The following is a 21272-nucleotide window of genomic DNA, read 5'->3' on the forward strand; positions in this document are numbered from 1 at the left end:
GAAAAAAATCAATTTTAATGATTTTGTGAACAGCAATTCTTTGGCCTTTGGCACTGTAAGTTTCTACCATAAGAATATTTCTGTTGGATGCATCAGGCATATTCCAGGCAAGAGCTTCCTTTCCAGCAATTATGTTATCTGTAGTTTGGATGTTGAGACACCCTATGCAACACACCCATTACAACTGTTTGCATTGGCTGATCTTGATCATGAAAGACAACTGTCGTGACTGTGACACTGAGGACAACATCAGAGCCATGCCACCACAACAATGACACACAGAAACACAAGTGACACTGAGGATAAAGTATATCTGTGACCCTGAAAGTTGAGACATAGCGAGGTCACACAAATGCAAAGTGAAGAATAAAATGTCATGCAGCTCAACAGACTGCCTCATACACACCAACTCCCTATCATGTAATATCCAATCGAACACAGTAATCATGCAAGTCAGCACTACGCAAGTGCCGTTGCCAAAGACAGGAAGAGATCAGAGAACTGCTATGGTTGAGAGAGTGATAACAGAAATGGAAGCTATGGGGAGGTTGGTAACAGTTTAAGAAAAAAAACAGGAATTTCTTAGGAGCCTAGGAGTAGACCTACAGCTCTGTTTTGGCCCATTTCCAAGAGCTCCAAGTGTTAAGGAAGATTTAAGAATTTCCTCAAGAGTTACAGGGTGCCCATTTATGAGATGACCCACTTTTTTCTAGTATCCCAAATAAATCACACACACATTACGATGAGAGTATGATTTCCAAGTTTTCCACAGGTACAAAATATATTCTTGCACATGGTTTATGAAAAACAAGTATTTGCCAAATGACTGAAGAGAAAACAAGTTATGGAGCAAATACGAATTCCAAGTACTAGTTTGTGCATATATTGGAAAGAACCATTATAGAAAGCACATCAAATGAACATGTTTATTTACAAAGAATCACTGTTTCTGACAGAGCCTAAGTAAGCACTCAGTTTTTCAAAACATAAAAGGAATATTTACTTCTACCCTTTACCAAAACCAGTACTGAACATAGTCTGTGACACCCCCTAGCAAACAATGAGAACTAATCTTTTTCTTCCTCCCAACCCAAAAAAGTAAGTCCACACAAAAGTGTCTCAGAGTAGTCCAAGCACAAGCAAATTAACCCAGCAAATCTGGGTTTTGATGTTCATAGATTATTTCAAGAATTTCTCAGTAGACAGTGATGAAGTTGCAAATAAAAGCCTGAGGGCAATCAAGAGAGACTTCAGGGGCCTTGAAACTGGTTAAGGGATCAAGAGCACAAATAGTCTTGTCTTCTTCCAGTTGCAAGGAATAATGTGGGGAAAAAACCAGGAAGACCCAGCAGATCACTATCTGGCTTCAAGCTTAGTGATACTGGGAAGATACTGGTTTTTTTAATCATGGTTCCATGGCACCAGACTTGCTGACACCTATCTCAAAGGGGTGCGGGTGGGGAAGGATCTTAGCATAGAAGTTAATAGAACTCATCGAAAGAGCTGTAAACTAAATTTGCAGGTGGGAAGAGATAAACCCAGACTTAATAGAGAGCCTGGGGGCAACATGCAAATGTTTGAGAGATGCTGTTCTAGAGAGGTCCTTCGATCTGCTGTCTCAGTAGTCAGGGGATGGAGATCAGCTGACATAGCTAAGTTATTGATGTGTTAGAAACCACAGAAGCACCTGAGAATACAAAGAGCTTCTCACCCCCTAAAGATGGTGGGGCAAAAAGCCCAGCTGTGGCGCATCTAGTGCAGACAGCGTGGGAAACAAACAGGATGAGCTGGAAGCCACTGTGTACCAGGAAAACTGCTATAAGCTTCCATCTTGAAGACACAGAGGGATGACTTGCACAGCTGGAGTGCTGCAATGGATGACTGTAAACTTTGCAGAAATGACAAGCAAGGAAGGAGAGACTGTGGGCTACTCTGTATGTTAGAGAGTGTTTTGATTGTCTAGAGCTCACGATGGTGACAGTAAGGTTGAGGATGTATGGGTAAGAATCAGGAGAAGTCAACAATGCAGGTATCCTGGTGGGAATCTGTTACAGACCACCCAACCAGGGCAGAGAGGCAACTGAAATATTTTATAAGCAGCTGGGAGAAGTTTCACAGTTGCTGGTCCTTGGGGGTGAACTTCAGGTTACCAGATGTCTGCTGGAAACACAACACAGCAGAGGACACAGCCTAGGAGGTTCCAGGAGTGTGTGGCTGACAACTGCCTGACACAGCTGGTGAAGGAGCCAGCTAGGGAAGGGACCCACTGGACCTGGTGTTTGTGAATAGGAGACTGGTGGTGCCTGGAGCCTCTTGGCCACAGTAGTCACAAAATGGTAGTGTTTTTAGTTCTTGGTGAAGTGAGGAGGGAGGTCATCAGAACTGTCACCTTGGACTTGAGCAATGGCAGAGTCACTGTCCCTGGAGGGATTTAAATGACATGTAGCTATGGCATTTAGGGACATAGTTTATTGGTGGACTTGGTAATGCCAAGTCCATCCTAAATTATTAGTATTAGTGCTTCCATCCTAAATGATTCCATGAATCTGTGATTCTTCTAGTCTATAACTAATGGGCTAGACTGAGGGCTTAGGACACTTTTAGCTGGGAATAGGTGGCTCCTACAGAGGATGACCATAATACTAGCAATTTATTTGTCTAAATCCAAGTCTATTTAAAAAAAATTCTTTGTGTGTTTCTATAGATGATGATTCTATAAGCACTACCTCAGAAGACAGATCTTGTACACCAGTAGCAAAACGGATGGTTGGGACAGGTGAGTATTAACTTGCATTTATTTATGAAATAATCACATTGTAATTTCAGTACCAAAGCTGGAGCAATCAGATCTCTACTGTAAACATAGCTCTACTTTTCTACACCTGATTCCATTCTAGCTTTGTTAGCAAACTTAAAAGTTAGTTTCATATCTCTTTTTCTTTGATGAGCAAAACTTATATTAATACTGTAGTTCAACTTTTCCTCCCATACATATCTAATGAGCAGCATCTGCCTACGTCTGACTATTTTTGAGTCTGAAGATTTTTCTTCTTCTGTTGAATCCCGAGTAGCCTTTTCATTTGCATGTTGCCATTTTAATTTGAAATCACACTTCTCACCAATGCTGAGATCTGAAAAGCTTAAAGATTACTGCTTTCCTACATGTAACACTTGGATACATCTGTCTTTAATTTCACAACAGTGGCACAATTATTGTGACAGAATGTTGAATTTTAGATGCCTTGGAGAAACATGAGATTCTACTTGCTATGTATTTTGAATACTTAAGAGGAAACAATGGTGTATGGATACTAAAATTATAAAGTTAAAAGATTATTAGTTGTAATTATGCTTTCATATATGTATATTTAGCATGTATTTATAGCATTTACAGTTAGGTTTTTTTATTTATATTTTCAGACAATCACATTCCCTTGGAAGAAGCACAAAATCACTTTAAAGTTATTACAGTTAACGATACTGGAGCAGGAAAACACTGGAGTGATAATGAAGTTAGGGCTCTGATAAACATATGGTCAGATGAAAAGATACAACAGATGCTTGAAGGGGCCACAAGAAATAAAGAAATATTTGAGGAAATTGCCAGAAGGTTAATGAAACGTGGTATAGACAGAGACTGGAAACAATGTCGCACAAAGTACAAGAACTTGAAATATGAATACCGTGCACTGCAGAAAGAAAATGAGCACCTTGGAAATCCCAAAAGAAAAATGAGATTTTATGATGAAGTTGACTGTATCTTAAGAAGACAGCCTCTCGGAACCTCAGGCTGGGGATGTGAAAGCTCAAGTCCCCTATCAGGTAATAAAAACTTCAGTGATGAGATAAAGTGCTTTAAGTGAACTTTCTAAAGCTGCCTGTTTGAGCCATGCTGTAGATGTGAAATGTGTGGCCAGAAATGGGGAGAGAAAATAACTGGGGAAGCCGTATCTGAATGGTCTCATAGGGAACTACTCAAGTGGTCTATGGGGACATGTAGAAGTGAGAATATTAGCAAAAAGTGAAAGGACCAAAGCGTTCTGTGTTATTGGAGAATCTTTGCTTTGGAAAGCCTAAATGAAATACAGTGAAATGGTGCTAGGACACATAGCAGGTTTTAGGAGTCATGCAGCAGACTTGGAAAGTCTGATGAATAGAGAGCTGTAAGCTCATGCCATTTGGAACTGCAGAAATCAGTAGCAATCACGCCAAGTGCAAGGACTCCAAAAACCCTGAACTATATTAATTCAATACACACCGCAGTCAAGAGAGAGAAAAATCCAGGGCAGTGATTTTTATTTGAACACTTGTAATAATTGTATTAATTTTTTATAAAATTCAGTTTTCAAAATATAGCTTGCTTCTTAGTATCAGAAACTCTCTGATCTAGGAACCACAGAGTGTCTGCTGTAAGGGTTCTTGTAACTGGCCAACTGCTTCAGACTTCAGGGGCACCTTCCCCTGCTCCAGGCAGATTAGGTGCTCTTGTAGAACTAACTGAACCTCTGCAACTTATGCTTCAGGTAAAGCAGAACTAATTTTGATTGTTCTCAATATGTTAGATAATAGTTTGCAACAGCACAAATGTTAGTTGAGGACTTGAACCATTTCTGCAGAAAGGCCAGATGGACGGCTTGATCAGAAACTGCTGGGACCAGGCTGCTGTCCTGAGCTGTGAATCTGAGCCCTAATGTGGTGTCCAAAGGCACCACTCAGTACTGTGTGAGTTGCAGCTGGAATGACATCCATAGAGCTGTGGGATGACAGTTCTCCCCTGCCTCAGTCTTGTGCTTAATCCCATTCTCAAGACATGTATTTTCTTCCAAATACAGAAACTGAATCTATTACTGCTCATTTCTACTCTCCATGAATGGGATATGTCAACACCAAGAATGTTGTCAACACCAACAACCAACCTGTCTTTTTACATTTTAACATGCTGGAAAACGACTATGTAATCTATGAATGTTGATGCAGTGGCCAGTAAAGCAATAACATTCCAGAAAAGAAGCTTATTTTCTTATTTTTCAGTTATTAATCTGTTTGAGGCATCTGTGAAAAAAATGTGTCTTGTACTAGGCTATTTGCTTTTGTATTTGGTGTGTGACTGACTGTGCCTTGAGAATCTCAACAAAACATTTAGTCACCTTGTTTTCCTCTTCTAAGTTTCAGTGGCAGATGCTGCAGCAAACACGGGATCTTTGAGTATCAAGAGGAAAACATGGAATGATGGTAAGAGCCCCTGACTTTTATAAGCATTTATACACTTCTGTTGAACTGGATGCCAGATTCATATATTCAGTACTCAAACAGTTAAAAAATCATAATCCTAGAATTTAACACCAAGCTCTGAACAAACATTCTTTTCTCACCCACAACAATTGGTAAAAGAAGAGTTCTGATAAAAATGCAGGCCTAAGGAAAACTGTAATTTATTTATTTCAGGCCTCATCCCTGGTATAAATGAGGTAAACATCATATGCAAAGAAAATACAGTATTTAAAACCCAAGATGTTTCAATTGTGTTGCTTAAGGGAAAGTAGGGACAGGCACAGTCATGGATGTTATTTCTTCATATTACACTACTGTGTCTGTAAACATGTCTAATGTGTTGTACACAAGAAAACGGGCTAAGACAGCTGTGTCAAAGACAAGATAGAATAGAGAATCATGGAGAGAGAAAAATGATGGGAAGGATAGAAATATGTGGCACATGATTTGATATGGGGAAGGTCAGAATCTCATTTTTCTTTCTGACAGGCCCTAAATAAAAAGAAAATCCAAGAATGAGTAACAAAAAACTTAGTTTTAAGGGTCTCACCACTATCTTTAATACCAAAATTATATTCACAGACAGATGAAGATAAATGATCTGAACATTACATTTTTTATTTCAACCCGTTTAGTTCACCACCACAAACTATACTAACATTGTAACTACATAAACACAATACTAACATTGTATTTAATCACTCTGTGTGGTTAAACAGACTTTCATTTATTGCCTATTATGTAAGTACCTCTTGAAGAGGGCTGTAGCTAGGCAAAACTGAAAGTTTGAGATAGATTTTTACAGGGTCTGCAGCATTCCTACTCTCCATTATACAATGATCCCTTATACAACACCAGGCAACACCAGCCAAAAGAAAAGATCAGAAGAACAGCTTTAGGAAAATCCAGCATGTGCTAAACTTCAGTGTCAGCAGTTCATTGACTTGTGCACTCTAACCACGTACTTTGCTTTTGTCCACAGAAGTGTCACCTGTTCCACTGAAGAAAAGTGCTTCTGAAAACACCATATTCCACTTCCAAAAACTGTTAACAGAGAGAGTGCATACAGTAACAGAAGGCAAAAAGTTACTGTTTGAAAGGCTTTGTAAGCAGGAAGAAATGCAAGACCTCAACAGAACACAGCTGTATGCTGATCCATCAGCCATACAACAGGTTGGTTTCGTGAACTTTCTATGAAATTAACGTGCAAATAGATTCTGTCAGGTAGTATGAAATGAATTATTTAAGAGTGTAAGTTACCCACATGAGTACATGCTTGCTTCCCTTTAATATAGTCACCTTCAGTCATTTAAACTAAAATAAGGTGTGAGTTTCCAGCATAATCCTTAACTATGAGTTTTTAGCAGTGGTGTCAGTTAGTGGAATAAAAAATATTACCTCTGCCTATATATCTTGATTCACCTACATGCCACAATTAACAGCCTTAATTGAAAGAAAATAATACTTTAAGTGATCAAAGAAAACATGTATGGTTAAAATTTCACCCCATCATTTCCAATTACCATCTCCAGGGTCTTCTTAACAAGTTAGTCCTCTGCAACTAACCAAATAGTTGAAGCCATAGGACTTTTTGATTAGGCAGGGCTGGTGGGGAAAACACTCTTACCTCCTTAACCAGCATTTACCCTCCTCCTACCCTCTCCCCCTGCTTATGTTGGTGTGGGGGAATGTCCCCCTGTGCCTGCTGAAGGCTTGCAGCAATGTGCAGCACTGAACTGGAGAATTCAGTGAGCCAGAAAGAAAGTACACAGAATTGATGCCTGCAAAGAAGGGGCAGGCATTAGTTATGGTCCCTGTTCTGTAGTGGCCAAGGGGTCTGTTATGTCCAGTAATCTACCGAGAACATAGAAACAGTGCAGGGAACAACAACATGCTAAGAGACAAATGCCACATTATAACTGTTATTCTGCAAAATCCTACTAGCCACTACTTCATTTTGTGGTTGTGCAAGTACTTTCTGCTCTGTATTACATTTGCAAGGTTTTTCCTGCAGTGTACTCCAGCAAAACGACTTTCTGGATCTGTCATGTTTGGGCATAGACCTACACAGCCCTGCCAAAGCCAGGTCAGTTCTGGGCACATACAAAGGCACAACTCAAGTCAAACACTCAAGGCCTTATTACAGCAACAGTCACCACGTTTATTTACATACAGAGGCCCAAATTCCAGCCAAGTCCCTCTTTAAAACTTTACATAAAAATATTACTGGATATAATGTGATATGTAGAATTTCCTGCTCTATGCTTAAGTATTTCCTTGTCAATTCTTTTATGAGAGACATTATGAAGGTAAATACTTTCCACCAAGGTGGATTTAATCTGCCATTTGACTAGCATTTTTAAAACAATTCTGAGAAGTCAGGACAGAGATCCCTAGAAAATAATGGTATTTTGATCAGTTATACAGTGATATGGATACATAGTTTTTACAGCATATGCTTATCTACTACTTTTCACATTTTACACTGATTTCTCAGTATAAACCTTTGGTTTGTAATACTGTCACCAAAACTATCATTCCTAGCAATACTAGTATCATCATTGGTTTAAAAATCTTTCTTCTCTCTCTCTCTTTCCAATGAGTTGGTTCAAAGGTACATCCTTGAACTTGTGTTGTATTATTTGCATACAGAGGTGTTGTCTTTGGAAGGAGGACAAGTTTTGCCCCTGCCATCACAGCAGTCAGGTATCCCTACAGAACATGCTGAGTCAGCTGAAGACCTCACCATTCCCACACTACTAAAATCACAGGTTACTCCTTCCACATATGAACCAGAAAAACGTGTGATCCAACCCTAATTCACACCAGTACATTTAAAAGTTTAGTTCAGTTATGATTTAAACTATTTGAAGTAACTGTACTGAAAATAATATGGGTAACGTACATGTTTTGCTTTACCTTCTCTGTTTCATGAGTGCATGGCTGAAATTGACTTGATAACTCATTTCAACAAGAAGTTCCCCTTTTCTCCATGCTACTCTGAGTAACCTAGTTCTTGCTGGATGCCCTATAAACCAGTTCATCTCACTAACCTCGGACAAGACTAGCCCATCTAGTATGAAAAGACCCTGAATGGTTTTCTGTGTGAGTTGAAGTAGCTCAACAAGTTCCCAGATGTGCCAGGACTAACTCTGAACAGCTGAAAAGTTATTTTTATTGCAGTGTGCATGAGGAAAACAGCTAGCACTCTAGAGATGATAATCTGTCACTTTAAATTCTGCATGATACACAAGGATCCAAATCTTTCCAAACCTAACTGCCATTCAGTGCAATAGCCCAAAAAAAACCCTTTACTTCCTTCCATCAAATAAAGAATAAAAAACTTTTAATTCATTAAAATCACCAGACCTTTCAAGAATATGTATCTATGCTGATATTCAGGTGAGAACAACACAACAGCATTGAGGCAAACAACTTGCTGAATACTTAGCAGGTCAGAGCAGAGAATTGCAGAGCACACTTGCAGTCTTTACTTGGAAATTGTTCATGTCAACACTAGGTGGTAGACATGAAGCAAGAACTGATAGAAAAAAAGGAACACAAGTGTGTTTACTTTTCAAGTAAAGGGTTTTTTTCCTCAGAGAACTTTTCAGAGAGCAGGATTTATCTAACAAATGTTCAAAGAATGTGGACTTCCCTTTGTGTGGGATTCCTCTTCTATCCTGCTTTGTGACTGAAAAGCATAGCTTGCTTTTTAAAATGTTTTGTCAGAAAGTTGTCTTCTGCCCTGCTGTTCATTCATTGTCAATCAAAGATGGTAAGAGATGTCAGGTGCAAGATGGGCCATTTGGCATTATCTGATATTTGTGTGCTACTCCCATTTATACAGATAACAAATAATTTACTTGAGACAGATAAAGTGATATGAAGACAACCTTTCTTCACTGTGGTTGTAGTTATGATTCCATGTAACTTTTTGCTTAGAGACAAAATTAACAGGAATGCTGCATGTTTAGAATTCTGGTTGTTTAGAGCTATGATCTGTCTCCTTTGGACAGCATCCCTAGGGGTAGTGACAGTGTGCTAAATAGAATGTTGCTAGGCCAAAGGATTTCTCAAAACAGTCCCTTCAGAAATTGTATTGGTTAATCCAACTCATCCTTCCAGTGTATTTTTATATCCACTTAAGCTTTTGCTGTGGCTCTGTCTGTAATCACAGCTTTACATTTATTACAGTCACAAAATATTCAGTCCAGACACACAGGCCAGTGACATGGAACACGGGACACCATCTGACATATGCTAAATGGTTTTGTATAGGGAACTACCACAGGACTGCGGTGGTTTGGGAGAAGAGCCTTTCTTAGACCTAGATCCTCAACAGACAACACAAGAGCCAGACCAAGTCATCATGTCCATGTAACTAATCCTGGGAATCTTAACATAAATTACATCATGAAAACGTTCCAGCTTCATAATCAAAACCAAGTAATGATGGCAAGCGCATCAATCATACAAATAACAGATTTTTTTTTTTTCTCCCTCCTCAAATATCTGCATTATTGCCAGAGGGCCATTAAGATTAGTATGAGGACAAATCTGTCTCCTTCCCAGTTTGCAAATAGCAGTACTGAGATCTTTGAGTTGTAGCAGACAAATGGAACTATTACCACTCTGACCTGCATTAAAAAGCTTCATTTTTCTCTAAAGCACACTCATTCACTAAGATGAATGGGTCACTTCACACATCTTTGATAGCGCTGTTATTCTGTAAAGTCCTCTGAATGCCTTTTTAGGTTATTGGAGAAACTGTTTGGACCAAAGGCTTTGAGAATGAGCTTCAGGAAGGAGAAATGCTTGCAATGATGGTGGATCCACAAGCACTATCTGCATAATTGGCTTTAAAGACTGCCTTCAGAATCATCCTTTGTTTCTTACCAGCTGGGTCTCCTTTGAATTGGCACAAGTATCCATATGGCCAAGTGGCTAAACAACTGATTTACATTAAGACTAATCTAATAAAAAGCCCCTCCAAACAACCCTGCTTTTTTTTTAGTCCCCCCCAAGGGAATGGTAATGCAAGACATAGCAGATAGTGAAGCCAGGAGAATTTATATGAACTGCACTACCCAGTGATAACACAGGTTACTGCACACAACCTTCCCTCCATGCATGAGGCTCAAATTTAAGGTATGGGCAGACAAGCCAACCGAGCAATCCTATGAAAATTACGGGAGAGCTTTATAATGCCTACATGGATGACTTACTTACAGTCAAAGTGAAGAAGAATGAACAGTCTCACCCCAGCTCTCTAGCTAGGTTAATGTAATAGGAAGTCTGTTGGCCACAATAAATATAACAACTGCCTCAGAAATGTCCTCTGGGATCTCTTGTTTGCCACAATTTCCCTCCTGTTTTTCCCAGTCCTTCTTACATGATATCATTCCAGCTAGTTACTCCACATTCAGAGATAAGAGCTTAGACTGAACTACATTTTGTGACATGTACATTGACGAGACCTCAACTTGGTTAGGATGAAATCTGGCTTTTCTTCACTTTCCCAAAAATGAGTGTGTAGGAACCCAAGCCCTGCAGGATGTTATGTAAAACTACCTAGCAGATGGAAGAGCTCACCACAGCAAAAAGGCCCTGCTCCTCCTCTCTTCTTGCAGGAAAATCTTTGCAGAATGTTAAGCCAGGCTGTCATCACCTGCAGCACAAAATGGCCTAAAACTTGAACCAAGACAGAACTAAAAGAAGGGTTTCCTCATCTACATTCTGTATCTGAATGCACTCAGGAATATTTTACCAGCATATAGAGCATGAATGTTCTCATAAAATAGCATACAGACTCAGTACCTAACTAGGAAAACATCAGACCCTGTATATTCCTTATGGAATTTACATATAAATATGACTAATTACAAAATTTGCTATTTAGACAATTGAGATATTTGACACTACACTTCTTGCACCTGGGAGTGAGGGATATGTTGAACTCATAATGCATTCTTGAGATGAAACTAAAAGATAAATATCAAATTATCAGGATTATTACCTGTAGTATATCTGAGTTCCTCAGAAAATTGCCATCCAAATACTATTATAATTTTAAGCTTTTTGATTGAAAGATTCACAGTGTAAGTCACAATACCAATGGCTTGCTAAATAGCCTTTAAAAGAAACCCCTATCTTGTAGCCAAGATGTTGTATATAAAATATAGATAAACACTTTTATTATGCTATATTGAATGCAGGTATTTGGAGGGATGGCTAATGGGAAGCAACCAGCGACTTTACTAGACTGAAAGAGAAGTGTCTTAACTTACACTGGTGATGATCTGTTATATGGGTTTTAATAAAGGACAATAACAGGAAAGGTATCTAAAAGCACACTGGCCAAGCCTCCAATGATTACAAGTTCCATACACAGGCCCACCTTAGACAAGGAATATTCCAACTTAACGGCACTTCCACCTTCATAGAAGAGGGCTTTTAAAGACTTGTTCTAAAACTGAGTACAAAGCTGGTAGGTACACTCAGGTTTCAGTACATAGTATTACTGCCAAGAATATTTTCCAAAGAATTTTGCAAAAAGTTAACAGAAATCACACTTCCTTGAAGATTAACTTTGCAAATTTGTCCTGGTCAAGGACTCAAATGACGTCTAATAGATTTGTAATTCAGAGTAACTCCTCCCTCCCTCACCGCCCCCAAGAAAATCCTCTCCTTAGCAATATCCTCTGATTTTATTTTGGCATGCTGTCAGTGGATTTTGCACTGACTTTGTTCCCTGGCTTACAAAATGTAGAGATGATTTAGACCATCCACTTTTAAGCCTTGTTAATGTTGATGCCAGAGTAACATGATTTGCTTGAGCAGAATTAAAAGTTTCTAACATAATGACCATGGTAAAATGTTACCATGGTGTCAAATTAAATTTATAAAATGTTCTTAGTGTGTGGAAGGCCTTGATTAGACTGCAAGTAGGAATATATTGGTTTTCATTTTTAATTCAGAGTTCACCATTATAAAGTTAAAGCAAATAAAAAGCTGTGTTCTAACTTCTGCTAAAAAGGAGAATTTTAGCCTCAACAACTAGCAGCTGCTTTTTAAATACTAAAAAAAAAATGCAACCCCAAACAACTTTTAAAGTTGTTTCTGCTAATGTCATAATAGTGAAATTACAAGTTTATCTTTTGTCTTTTATGATGAGGCTCCTGAATTTCGCTTACGTATACACATCAATTTTTCATGCAGAACAGTTTCAGTGAGTGAAGCAGCAAGCACCGCTCATACACACCACTGAATGCATGCTTAAATATTTTGGTGGCTTGATTCAGCTCAAAGAGTTTCAAGTTTTCAGCTGCAAATATCCCCAGTGAAGAAAATCTCTTCAGTACCACAGTAATACAAATGATCAACTCATTCTTGGCCATTTATCAGAAACAGCAAAGTCTTTCACCTTGCTGCAACCAGCTGTATCAGAACACAAAGCACAAAGAATTTATACTGCATGTTTTTGTGGCATCTAACAAATACTCTGGATTTTTACACATACAGGTAAGATTTCAAAGATTAGAAATTATAACATGTTCTCCTCTTTCTGGTCTAGGCATCTCAGAAATGAAGCTTGATAAAATGCCATGCTTTAATATTCTGAATTTTAAAATCTGAGGCAAATTAAGGGCCAAATTCTATATTTTGATTTATTGCACAGGACTAATTTGCTTATAGAAGAACTTGTTCATATGAAAATATGTAATTATTACATAAATATCCTTACTAATTTGAAGGTGATGTCTAAGGACTGTATTTTCTAGTAGCCAGTCAAATTTCTGTTAGTCACTCAGGCCTGAATTGGATGGCCCATTAATATTCACTATAATCTTTCATATTTACTTATTTTTAAAGGGCTATTTTTAAGAGATGTGTCTTCGTTTTTAACTTTAAAACCACGGGCCTAATGAAGTTTACTGATTCAATAATGTTAAACTTTAACTGTGGTTTTCAAGAGACATTCCAAAAAGTAGAAAGAAGCTGTTAACCTTGGGATTCTTATTGGCTTGGGATGCCAGCTCTTCTACCCACCATAATAGGAGAAATTCAAAGAGAGAAACATTAGCAAAGAAAATAGGAAGATTAATATCTCAGCTATCTACAGAATTTTATTGAGTGCTTGTAAAGGTACACCCAATGGAACAGACTGTTTCACTTTTACATGTCCAATGCTTATGCCTTTAGGAAAGCATCCCTTACAATTACTGAGTTAGATCAGAATCAGAGGTAGTGCATATATGCATCTAGGTGTGTAGCTTCCTGTAGAATTTGTGACTATATGATGAATTTCAATCATAGTATAAGTACTGCTGTGTACAGTCGTGTCCTCCACAGGGGATATCTGATATTAAAAAGCTCAAGCAAATTAAATATATTTGTCAAGTGCCCATAAAAGAAAAAAAGCAATCAAACCACAAAACAAAGCATATTGAAAAGTTAAAAAAAAGTTGCAATGAAAATTGAGATAATAAGATGCAAAGTAATGAAAATACATCAATCATTTTATTTCCACATAAAACACTCCAGTGTAACTGCAAGCACGAAGATTATTTCCAGCCTCTTCACAGAAAAATGAAGCAAGCCAAAATGAGACTACTGTTTCATTTTACATGAAAACCATAGCTTTGTTCCTGGGATTTTGGCTGTATCACTCCCAATAAAAACATTCTTTGGTGGACACTGGCAAATATATATATATACCTGCAGCCGAATTATTAGGATATGAGAGTCAGTAGGGATGCAGCACTTTATCAGGGAAAGTGTATGAAACTCTACTGTAACAAAAAGAAAATCTCCACGATTTCCTGTTGTTGGCCCAAAACCAATTTCAGAGCAACATTTTACACGTCTGTGACCTCAGAAATACAAAGAATATATTTTATCTATTCAGTGCACGTGTACTTACCCATACCTGGGTAGCCCACCTACCTAGACTGTGAGGAATGTGTTTATTTAGCACACTTTTTTGCAGCTGTGAAGTCAAGCGCAGTAAACAGGCTCAGCATGTACTCCTATATGTCTCTACTATAAAAGCTTGTGTGTGTCTGACTGTGCACGTGTTCCCACAGGGAAGATATCCCTTTCTGGCACCACGGGGAAAATTATTGGTTAAGTCAGTCCATAACATTATTATTTTGAATACCAACCAAATGGAAGCAGAACCCAGAATTCATTCTGTAGCTCTGCATCCACATGGATTACTGTCAGGTCTGTTGTACACTGCCGTAGACATGTCAGGTAGAAGTTTTATTTGTATCATGATAATGAATCTAAAGCACTACCGCTAGTAGGAGCCTAAAAACGCTTAAGAACTGCTCCGTTTCGGTAGCCTCGGATTGTGTGACATACTTTTAAGGTGAGCATCTCGAGAACGACGGCCGGGCCTGGCCGCGACTCCGGCAGGAGGTCACCGCTCGGCGTGGCTGGGACGGGGCGGCAAACGCATCCCGCTGTGCGGGGCGTACCGCCCTGCCGCCCGGGGCTCATCCCGCCGCTTGGGGCTCATCCCCGCTACCCGGGGCTCATCCCCGCTACCCGGGGCTCATCCCGCCGCCCGGGGCTCATCCCGCTGCCCTGGGCTCATCCCGCCGCTTGGGGCTCATCCCGCCACTTGGGGCTCATCCCCGCTGCCCGGGGCTCATCCCCGCCGCGGGCTCCGTGCAGGGTGCAAATGCCCGGGCCAGTGGCGCAGCCCCGGCAGCGAGAGTGGATGCGACTCGGACGAGATGCTGCCGAGGTCCGAAGGCGTTCGACAGCTCTCCTTCGGCGGGACCGGCTCGGGAGGCAGGAGGCGGAGGGGTATTCCTCCCGCTTCGCCTCCGGGATGCTGCCGGAGCTCTCCGCCGGGGCGGAGCGGAAGGACCGGTCGGGACGCTCCCCTCCCTTCCCAGGGCGCTCCCGCCGCCGGAGACCCGAGGCCCTCCGGGCTGCACGTGTCGCTGCAGGGCCCCGAGCAGCCGCCGCGGCCCGGCCCGACACCGAGCCGCGTCCGGGCGGCCCCGTCCGGGCACGCCTCGCCCCCCGCGCCCCTCTTACCTGTGCTGCAGCCCCACCAGCCCCAGCGTGATCACATGGGGCACGTCCAGCTCCGTGGGCCACGCTCCGGAGGCGATGCAGCCGAACACGCCGCACTCCTCCCGGATGCCCAGCTCCTCCAGCTCCATGGCGCGGGCAGCACGTGGTAGCGCGGCGGCCCCGCTCCCGCTCCCAGTCCCGGCCCCGCTCCAGCGGCTCCCGCGCGCTGCTGCCGGCGGCGCGCTCAGCCCACAGCGCCGCTCCGCCCGGGGATCCCGGTGGCCCGCCGGGCGCCTCCCGCCCTCATTTACATACGGGGGGGCGACACCGCACCCCCTGCCCGCTCCGCCGCCTCGCCCGGCCCCGCCTCCCCTAGATTCCACTCTGCCCGCGACCCCGCCGGGCGCACCAGGCCGACGGGATGTTTGCCCGCGGGGTGAGGGTGCGGGGGGCCGGAGGCCGGGCGCGGCGTGGCGCCGGCATTGGCCGGGCAGAGGGCCGGGGCCGTGTTTGCACGGGACGGGGGCGGGGGGTGTGTGGGGGGGGTGATGCTGCCGGCCGGGGTTCGCTCGGGGGGCTCGGCGGGGCCGCCCCGCGGCGTAGGGCGGCGATTGGCGGGCGGCGTCGCTGCCCGCTGCCCGGGCTGCCCGCCCCTTCCGCCGGCCCCTTCTTACCCCGGCGGCCGAGCCCCGCGGCGTGCGCTCAGGCTCTCTCCTGTGCCCTAGGTGCCCGCGCCCGCTCCCGCCGCAGCCATGGCCCCCGCAGCATCAGGTAACCGGGCGGCCGTCGGGGGTGGGTCGGTCGGAGGTGCTGCTCTCGGGGATCCTGTGCCCGATCAGTGGGTTGGGGTGTAGGTGCTTGGGAACCAACTTTCTCCTGGCGTAGTTTTAATGTTTTGGGTTTTTTATTTATATTTTTTTCCCAGTGGGTACTTGCTCGTGAGCGAGGGTGGGCACGGCTGTAGGAGAGGTGGCGGGGGCAGCTCCAGGCGCAGGATGCTGAGGGCGGCAGCCGCCCCGCGCCTCCCGTGCAGCGGAGCTCCGGGATCGCCCCGAAGTCGAAAGGAAAAAAAAAAAAATATATAAAGCGTCGGGGCTCTTAGCCACCCCGCTCGGGCGGCAGCTCCCGGCTGCCCGCGGCCGTGGGGGCGGCTGGGGCACTGCCGGAGCTGCCCGGCTGCGGCTGGCGCGGCCCCCGGGAGCTCCGGGCGGAAGCTTTGAGCGGGACTTTGGGCCTCGCTGCTGGGGGAACGTGGCCAAATCGCCCCGTGGGTCGGGGCTCAGGGAGCTCCTCCTGCTCAGGGACCGCAGCGCGGGGTCCTGCTGGATCCCCATAGGCTCGAAGGTGGTGGCTCTGCGTGCGGAAGTAAACAAGTTTTTGCGATGCAAAAATGACTTTTTTTTTTGTTTGTTTTGTTTCGTGTTTTTCTTCCTCTAGACCTGAAACTTGGCAAAAAAGTTAATGAAGGTAAAACGAAAGAAGTGTACGAGCTGCCAGATATCCCGGGATGTGTTCTCATGCAGTCAAAAGACCAAATAACGGCGGGAAATGCAGCCAGGAAGGACCGAATGGAAGGGAAGGCTGCCATTTCCAACACAACGACAAGCTGTGTGTTTCAGCTGCTTCAGGAAGCTGGTAAGTATTTTAAAGGTAGAGTGTATTTGCTTGTATGTTACAGACACTATTACAAAACAGTATTTTTTATAAGAGAGTTTATAAGAGCCTTGAGGCTCTTGGGGATTCTTTAGTCTATTTTCTGTTAGCTTTTAATTATGTTTTTCTCTCTGATACTTTAGAGCTGTGTGTGTGACTTGTTCGTTTGGAGCATGAGAGTGTTTGCACTAATCTAGTGTTGCAGATAACTGCAGTAGTTTCTCCTGCTTTTTTGGACACGCCCCTAATCCTCTCCTCTCTGCTTTTGTTAGTTCTTCCATCCCCTACATCTCCTTACCTGTAACTCTGGGCTGGACGCATCTGCCTTGCTTTACTGCATCTGCATGCATAGAATGCACTACCATGCTATGTCTAGGCAATGTGAAATCTGTGTATATAAGAAGAAACATAAAATCAGTGTCTTTTCCCCTCCTCGGTTGTGTGTTATAGTAGCATAAACTTCCTGTAAGCTTTGCACATAACACTTGCAAAGACCACATTGCCAAATACATTTATCAGTCTGTATTGAATGTATCAGGAGCATAATCTTTACTTCTAAAGATTCAAAGTATTTCTGATGCTAGCAGTGAGTTTTCACAGAGTACGTAACTTAAGTCACTCACGTAAGTTTTGCAACACACTTCCAGAAATGAAGCCAGTAGCTTTACTTTGAGAAAGCATTTTGAAGTGTCTTTCACTGAGTAGTTTGCAAGTTGCAAAGAGAATTCGTGCTGTTGGTGAGTCTGCTAACAGTACTAGAATACAGGCACTAGTCAGCTTAACTAGCCTAACTTAAGATTGCTTATAGCTGTATGCTCCATATGCTTTGAAACATTTGCAAAGACTGCTTCAGGCAGCAGCTGAGTTGCTCTAGAATTTGTATTATCTGTTACAAGGTGTGGTGATAGCTCTCAAACAAACTGTGAAGTCCTAGCATGTTTCATATGGGGAAGAGAAAGATGGGTTCTCTAGAGTTTTATCTTTGTCTCAGCCAGTATTTTAAGAACTACTTACACAGAAATATATACCAAGTAATTCAGTGTAATCCTGAGTCACTGGCTTTCTTGGGAAGCCTGTTGTACATAAAGTGCTAAGAAGCCTCCTAGGTATTTGATGATATTTGCAATTTATTAAAACTTCTAATTTTTATTTAGGAGCAATTAGTGAGATGTTTTGCCTAATTCTTGAATGGCGTTAGTTAAGACAACAATCAAAATAATTCATATCCTACAGATGTGCACTTGAAGAAGCCATTCTGTTGCTCTCTCAAAAATCCATGAGTGGCTTATACTCATAACTTCCACAAGTGCCATGGAAAAATGTGCAGAGTAAACTGCAGCTGCATTTTACAGCAACAAAAGAACTTTCAGGCTTCTTCTTCAGTTTCCATATTTGAGTGGTGTAAATGCAGATAGTGGGAATGCCTTATTGTAGAGGGTGTTTGTTTGCCTTGCGCAACTCTTCTTTACCTACTCTTTCAGAGGTGATGATTTACGAAGTTCTGTTAAAGTTTCTCTCCCTTTATAATAGAGCTAATGTCAGCCTAGCAAAAACACACATCTGCACTGATGAAAAGTGTAGTGGTGAATCAAACAGGGGCCTAAATGTGCATTTGATTATTTAAATCATTTTGCCTTTGAAGGAAATGCACCAAACTTTGAAGAGTCAGTGTTCATTTTTTAAGACTTTTTGTTTCTTCCTTTATGGCTCTGGAAGTGGAATGGAATAGAACTGCTTGATTTGACTGAGTGCAGCTCCTTTGCCTTCTGTTTCTGGCAGAAGCCAATTGGGCTTGGCAGTTGTCTTGCTCTGGTCAGGTGTGCAAAGCAAAGCAGCACAGTCCCCAAGCCAGGTGCAAAGGAGAGCTGCTTTTCTGCAAAAACAGGCCTTTTTAAGCAGTCAGGCCTTTATCAGCTGCATAGTTTTAAATCATAACAAACATAATTCAACCAACCACAATGTGAACGTGTGATGGTTATCTGACTTGTTTTTCTACCTCTAATTCAGTCACTTTCCCATAGTCCTTTTCTACTTAGCCAAAGTAACAGGCTTGAGCCATGATTTTACAAGGTCTTCCTTTTGTAAGGTTTTACCTACATGAAACAGTCAGGGAGAAAGTGAAGACTTCCCTCAAAAGTGAAATTTAAAAAACCCATTTTGCACTTAGAGTGTTGATCTGCATGTTGGCTGTCCCTGTTTAATATGGGGTCCATCGTCTCACAATTATGTAAGAAGGTTGACTTGTTGCAGCAGGTTTGAGTGTACATGCTTCTGAATCTGTCTTTTTCCTAATTAATCATCAAGACCTAGTGTCCTAAATAACTTAGTTTGTGATAAAAGGGAGGACAAAGCATTTTCTCTGCCCCATCTGCTTTTATTAAGCAAAGTAGTAGTAAAGACTGCTGTGCTCTGTTACTCCTTTGAAAGGCTCCAGTTCCTGTTCAGTCTATAATAAATCTTTTATCAGAGAACGTGGTTGGGTACTTGGTTGCTGCTAGTATTTTTTTTTTAGACAAACAAAAACATTGTGAAGGATAGATTTCATTTTTTAAGGCTCTGTGAGCAAAATTATTTTCAAGAGTAGAATTCTTAGTTACAAGTGAGTGTTATATGATAAAATTGGCAAAAAGAATTATTTCGGGAAGATACTTATCTTTTGCAAGGCTGGAGTGGGCTTGCCCTGCAGAGATTTCAGTGTGTCCCTTAAGTCCAGGGAAGAGCAAGATTCAGATGTACTTAAAATTAGAGATGTTTGTGACTACTGTTTTGACTGTGGAGTGTGCCTACTAATAAAACTAAGCTGCCATCTTTTCATTTAGGAATCAAAACAGCTTTTGTCAGGAAACAGAGTGACACAGCGTTCATAGCAGCTCACTGTGAAATGATCCCAATTGAATGGGTGTGCAGAAGAATTGCTACTGGCTCTTTCCTCAAGAGAAACCCTGGTGTCAAAGAAGGATATAAGTTTTACCCACCCAAAATTGAGATGTTTTACAAGGTAGGTTTCCTGTCCTGTTATGTTAATCAAACTTAAGCAGACCTAGAATTCTGTATTATCTCCTTTAATATGAAGACAGATAAAGCAAGTAGTGTTAGTGGTTGACCAGTCCTCTCACTATCAGTAGTTTTGCCAGTCTCATGTTTTTTTGCATTCTTGTCCAATAGCTATTTTGTCCAGTGTACATACAGTAGTGGCTTACAGCGCAATCAAAGAGTAACAAGCCAAACTGTACTTAAAATTAGAAAAATGTAGGTATCAGGGCTTTTTAGGCATAAGCTTAATGCATCAGTTGAAAAAGGTATGTTGATATATTTGAAGAAATTAAAATAAGCAGTACTTGCATGGTGAGGGTAAGTAGCTAGCTAGTCATTTAGGATTCTGAACTCCTTTGGGAATGCATGCTGAAAGATGTATCTGGTGAACTGTAATCTAAAGTGTTTGTGGTGTACCCTGTTACTCTTAAAGATAGTCAGGTGTTACAGCAAGTGTTTTCAAAGTTACAGTAATTTTTTTAATGCTAATCATAAAATACTAGTTTGAAGCCTGTATTTGTTACTTGGAGGAAAAAAAAAAACAACACAAAACCTTGTATCTTTTAATGGTTTTCCACTTATAGCAAGCTTAAATTACATCATGTGTTTGTTCTGGTTTTCTTATCAGGATGATGCTAATAATGATCCACAGTGGTCTGAAGAGCAAATAATTGAAGCAAAATTCTGTTTTGCTGGACTTACTATTGGCCAGACTGAAGTGGATATTATGTCTCGTTCTACTCAGGCCATTTTTGAGATCCTGGAAAAAGCATGGCAGCCCCAAAACTGCACTCTTGTAGACCTGAAGGTATAAGAATTTAATTTCTCATTATGCTGGTTCTGACAGGAGAAATATCACTGTATAAATACTAAAATAGGATTCTTACTGTCTTTTTAGATTGAATTTGGTGTTAATGTGCTGACAAAAGAAATTGTTCTTGCTGATGTTATTGACAATGATTCATGGAGGCTGTGGCCAGCAGGAGACAGAAGCCAGCAGAAGGACAAACAGGTGCTGCTTTAATCTTTACCTTCTAAGTAAGCAGGGGAGAAGAATGAATAAAGTCAAGCCTACAGTTTAACATCTGCTTTCAGAGCAGATGGTCTTACGTTGCTGCGGAGTAGTTTGTATGGTACCTTACCTCATGTCCAAGCCTGTTCTCATTAAATAGTTTTTCTGGTTTGTGGTAGAAAAAAATCCCCTGTATATAATCAGCTGGAATACCCAACAGCACTATTGACTGGAGCTATTGTGGTGAAGTGTGGGATTTACAGGAATG

General features: G+C 41.8%; 2 protein-coding genes across 10 annotated transcripts in view; one reads left to right on the forward strand and one right to left on the reverse strand.

Annotated features, from left to right (window-relative positions):
• The window catches only part of PPAT (phosphoribosyl pyrophosphate amidotransferase), a 44592-nt gene extending 29024 nt beyond the window's left edge, over positions 1–15568 (reverse strand). The window contains exon 1 of the mRNA XM_086890113.1: positions 15328–15568. Within this exon, the coding sequence (XP_086746239.1) occupies positions 15328–15455 (128 nt within the window). The 5' untranslated portion in view covers positions 15456–15568. The remainder of the gene's footprint in view (positions 1–15327) is intronic.
• Positions 1–21272, forward strand: part of PAICS (phosphoribosylaminoimidazole carboxylase and phosphoribosylaminoimidazolesuccinocarboxamide synthase) — a 42110-nt gene that overhangs the window by 15896 nt on the left and 4942 nt on the right. For 7 of the 9 annotated variants that reach the window (XM_086890102.1, XM_086890106.1, XM_086890103.1 and 4 more), the window contains 9 exons: positions 2705–2776; positions 3421–3822; positions 5167–5232; positions 6254–6444; positions 16032–16077; positions 16744–16941; positions 19779–19957; positions 20621–20800; positions 20891–21004. In XM_086890102.1, the coding sequence (XP_086746228.1) occupies positions 2705–2776; positions 3421–3822; positions 5167–5232; positions 6254–6444; positions 16032–16077; positions 16744–16941; positions 19779–19957; positions 20621–20800; positions 20891–21004 (1448 nt within the window). Of the gene's footprint in view, positions 1–2704; positions 2777–3420; positions 3823–5166; positions 5233–6253; positions 6445–12497; positions 12796–15506; positions 15743–16031; positions 16078–16743; positions 16942–19778; positions 19958–20620; positions 20801–20890; positions 21005–21272 lie in introns of those variants that run through there. The other 2 variants (XM_086890110.1, XM_086890111.1) reach the window with 2 other exon arrangements.

Source organism: Cyanistes caeruleus, chromosome 5 (genome assembly GCF_971803275.1).
Source record: "Cyanistes caeruleus chromosome 5, bCyaCae1.hap1.1, whole genome shotgun sequence".
Classification (NCBI taxonomy): domain Eukaryota; kingdom Metazoa; phylum Chordata; class Aves; order Passeriformes; family Paridae; genus Cyanistes; species Cyanistes caeruleus.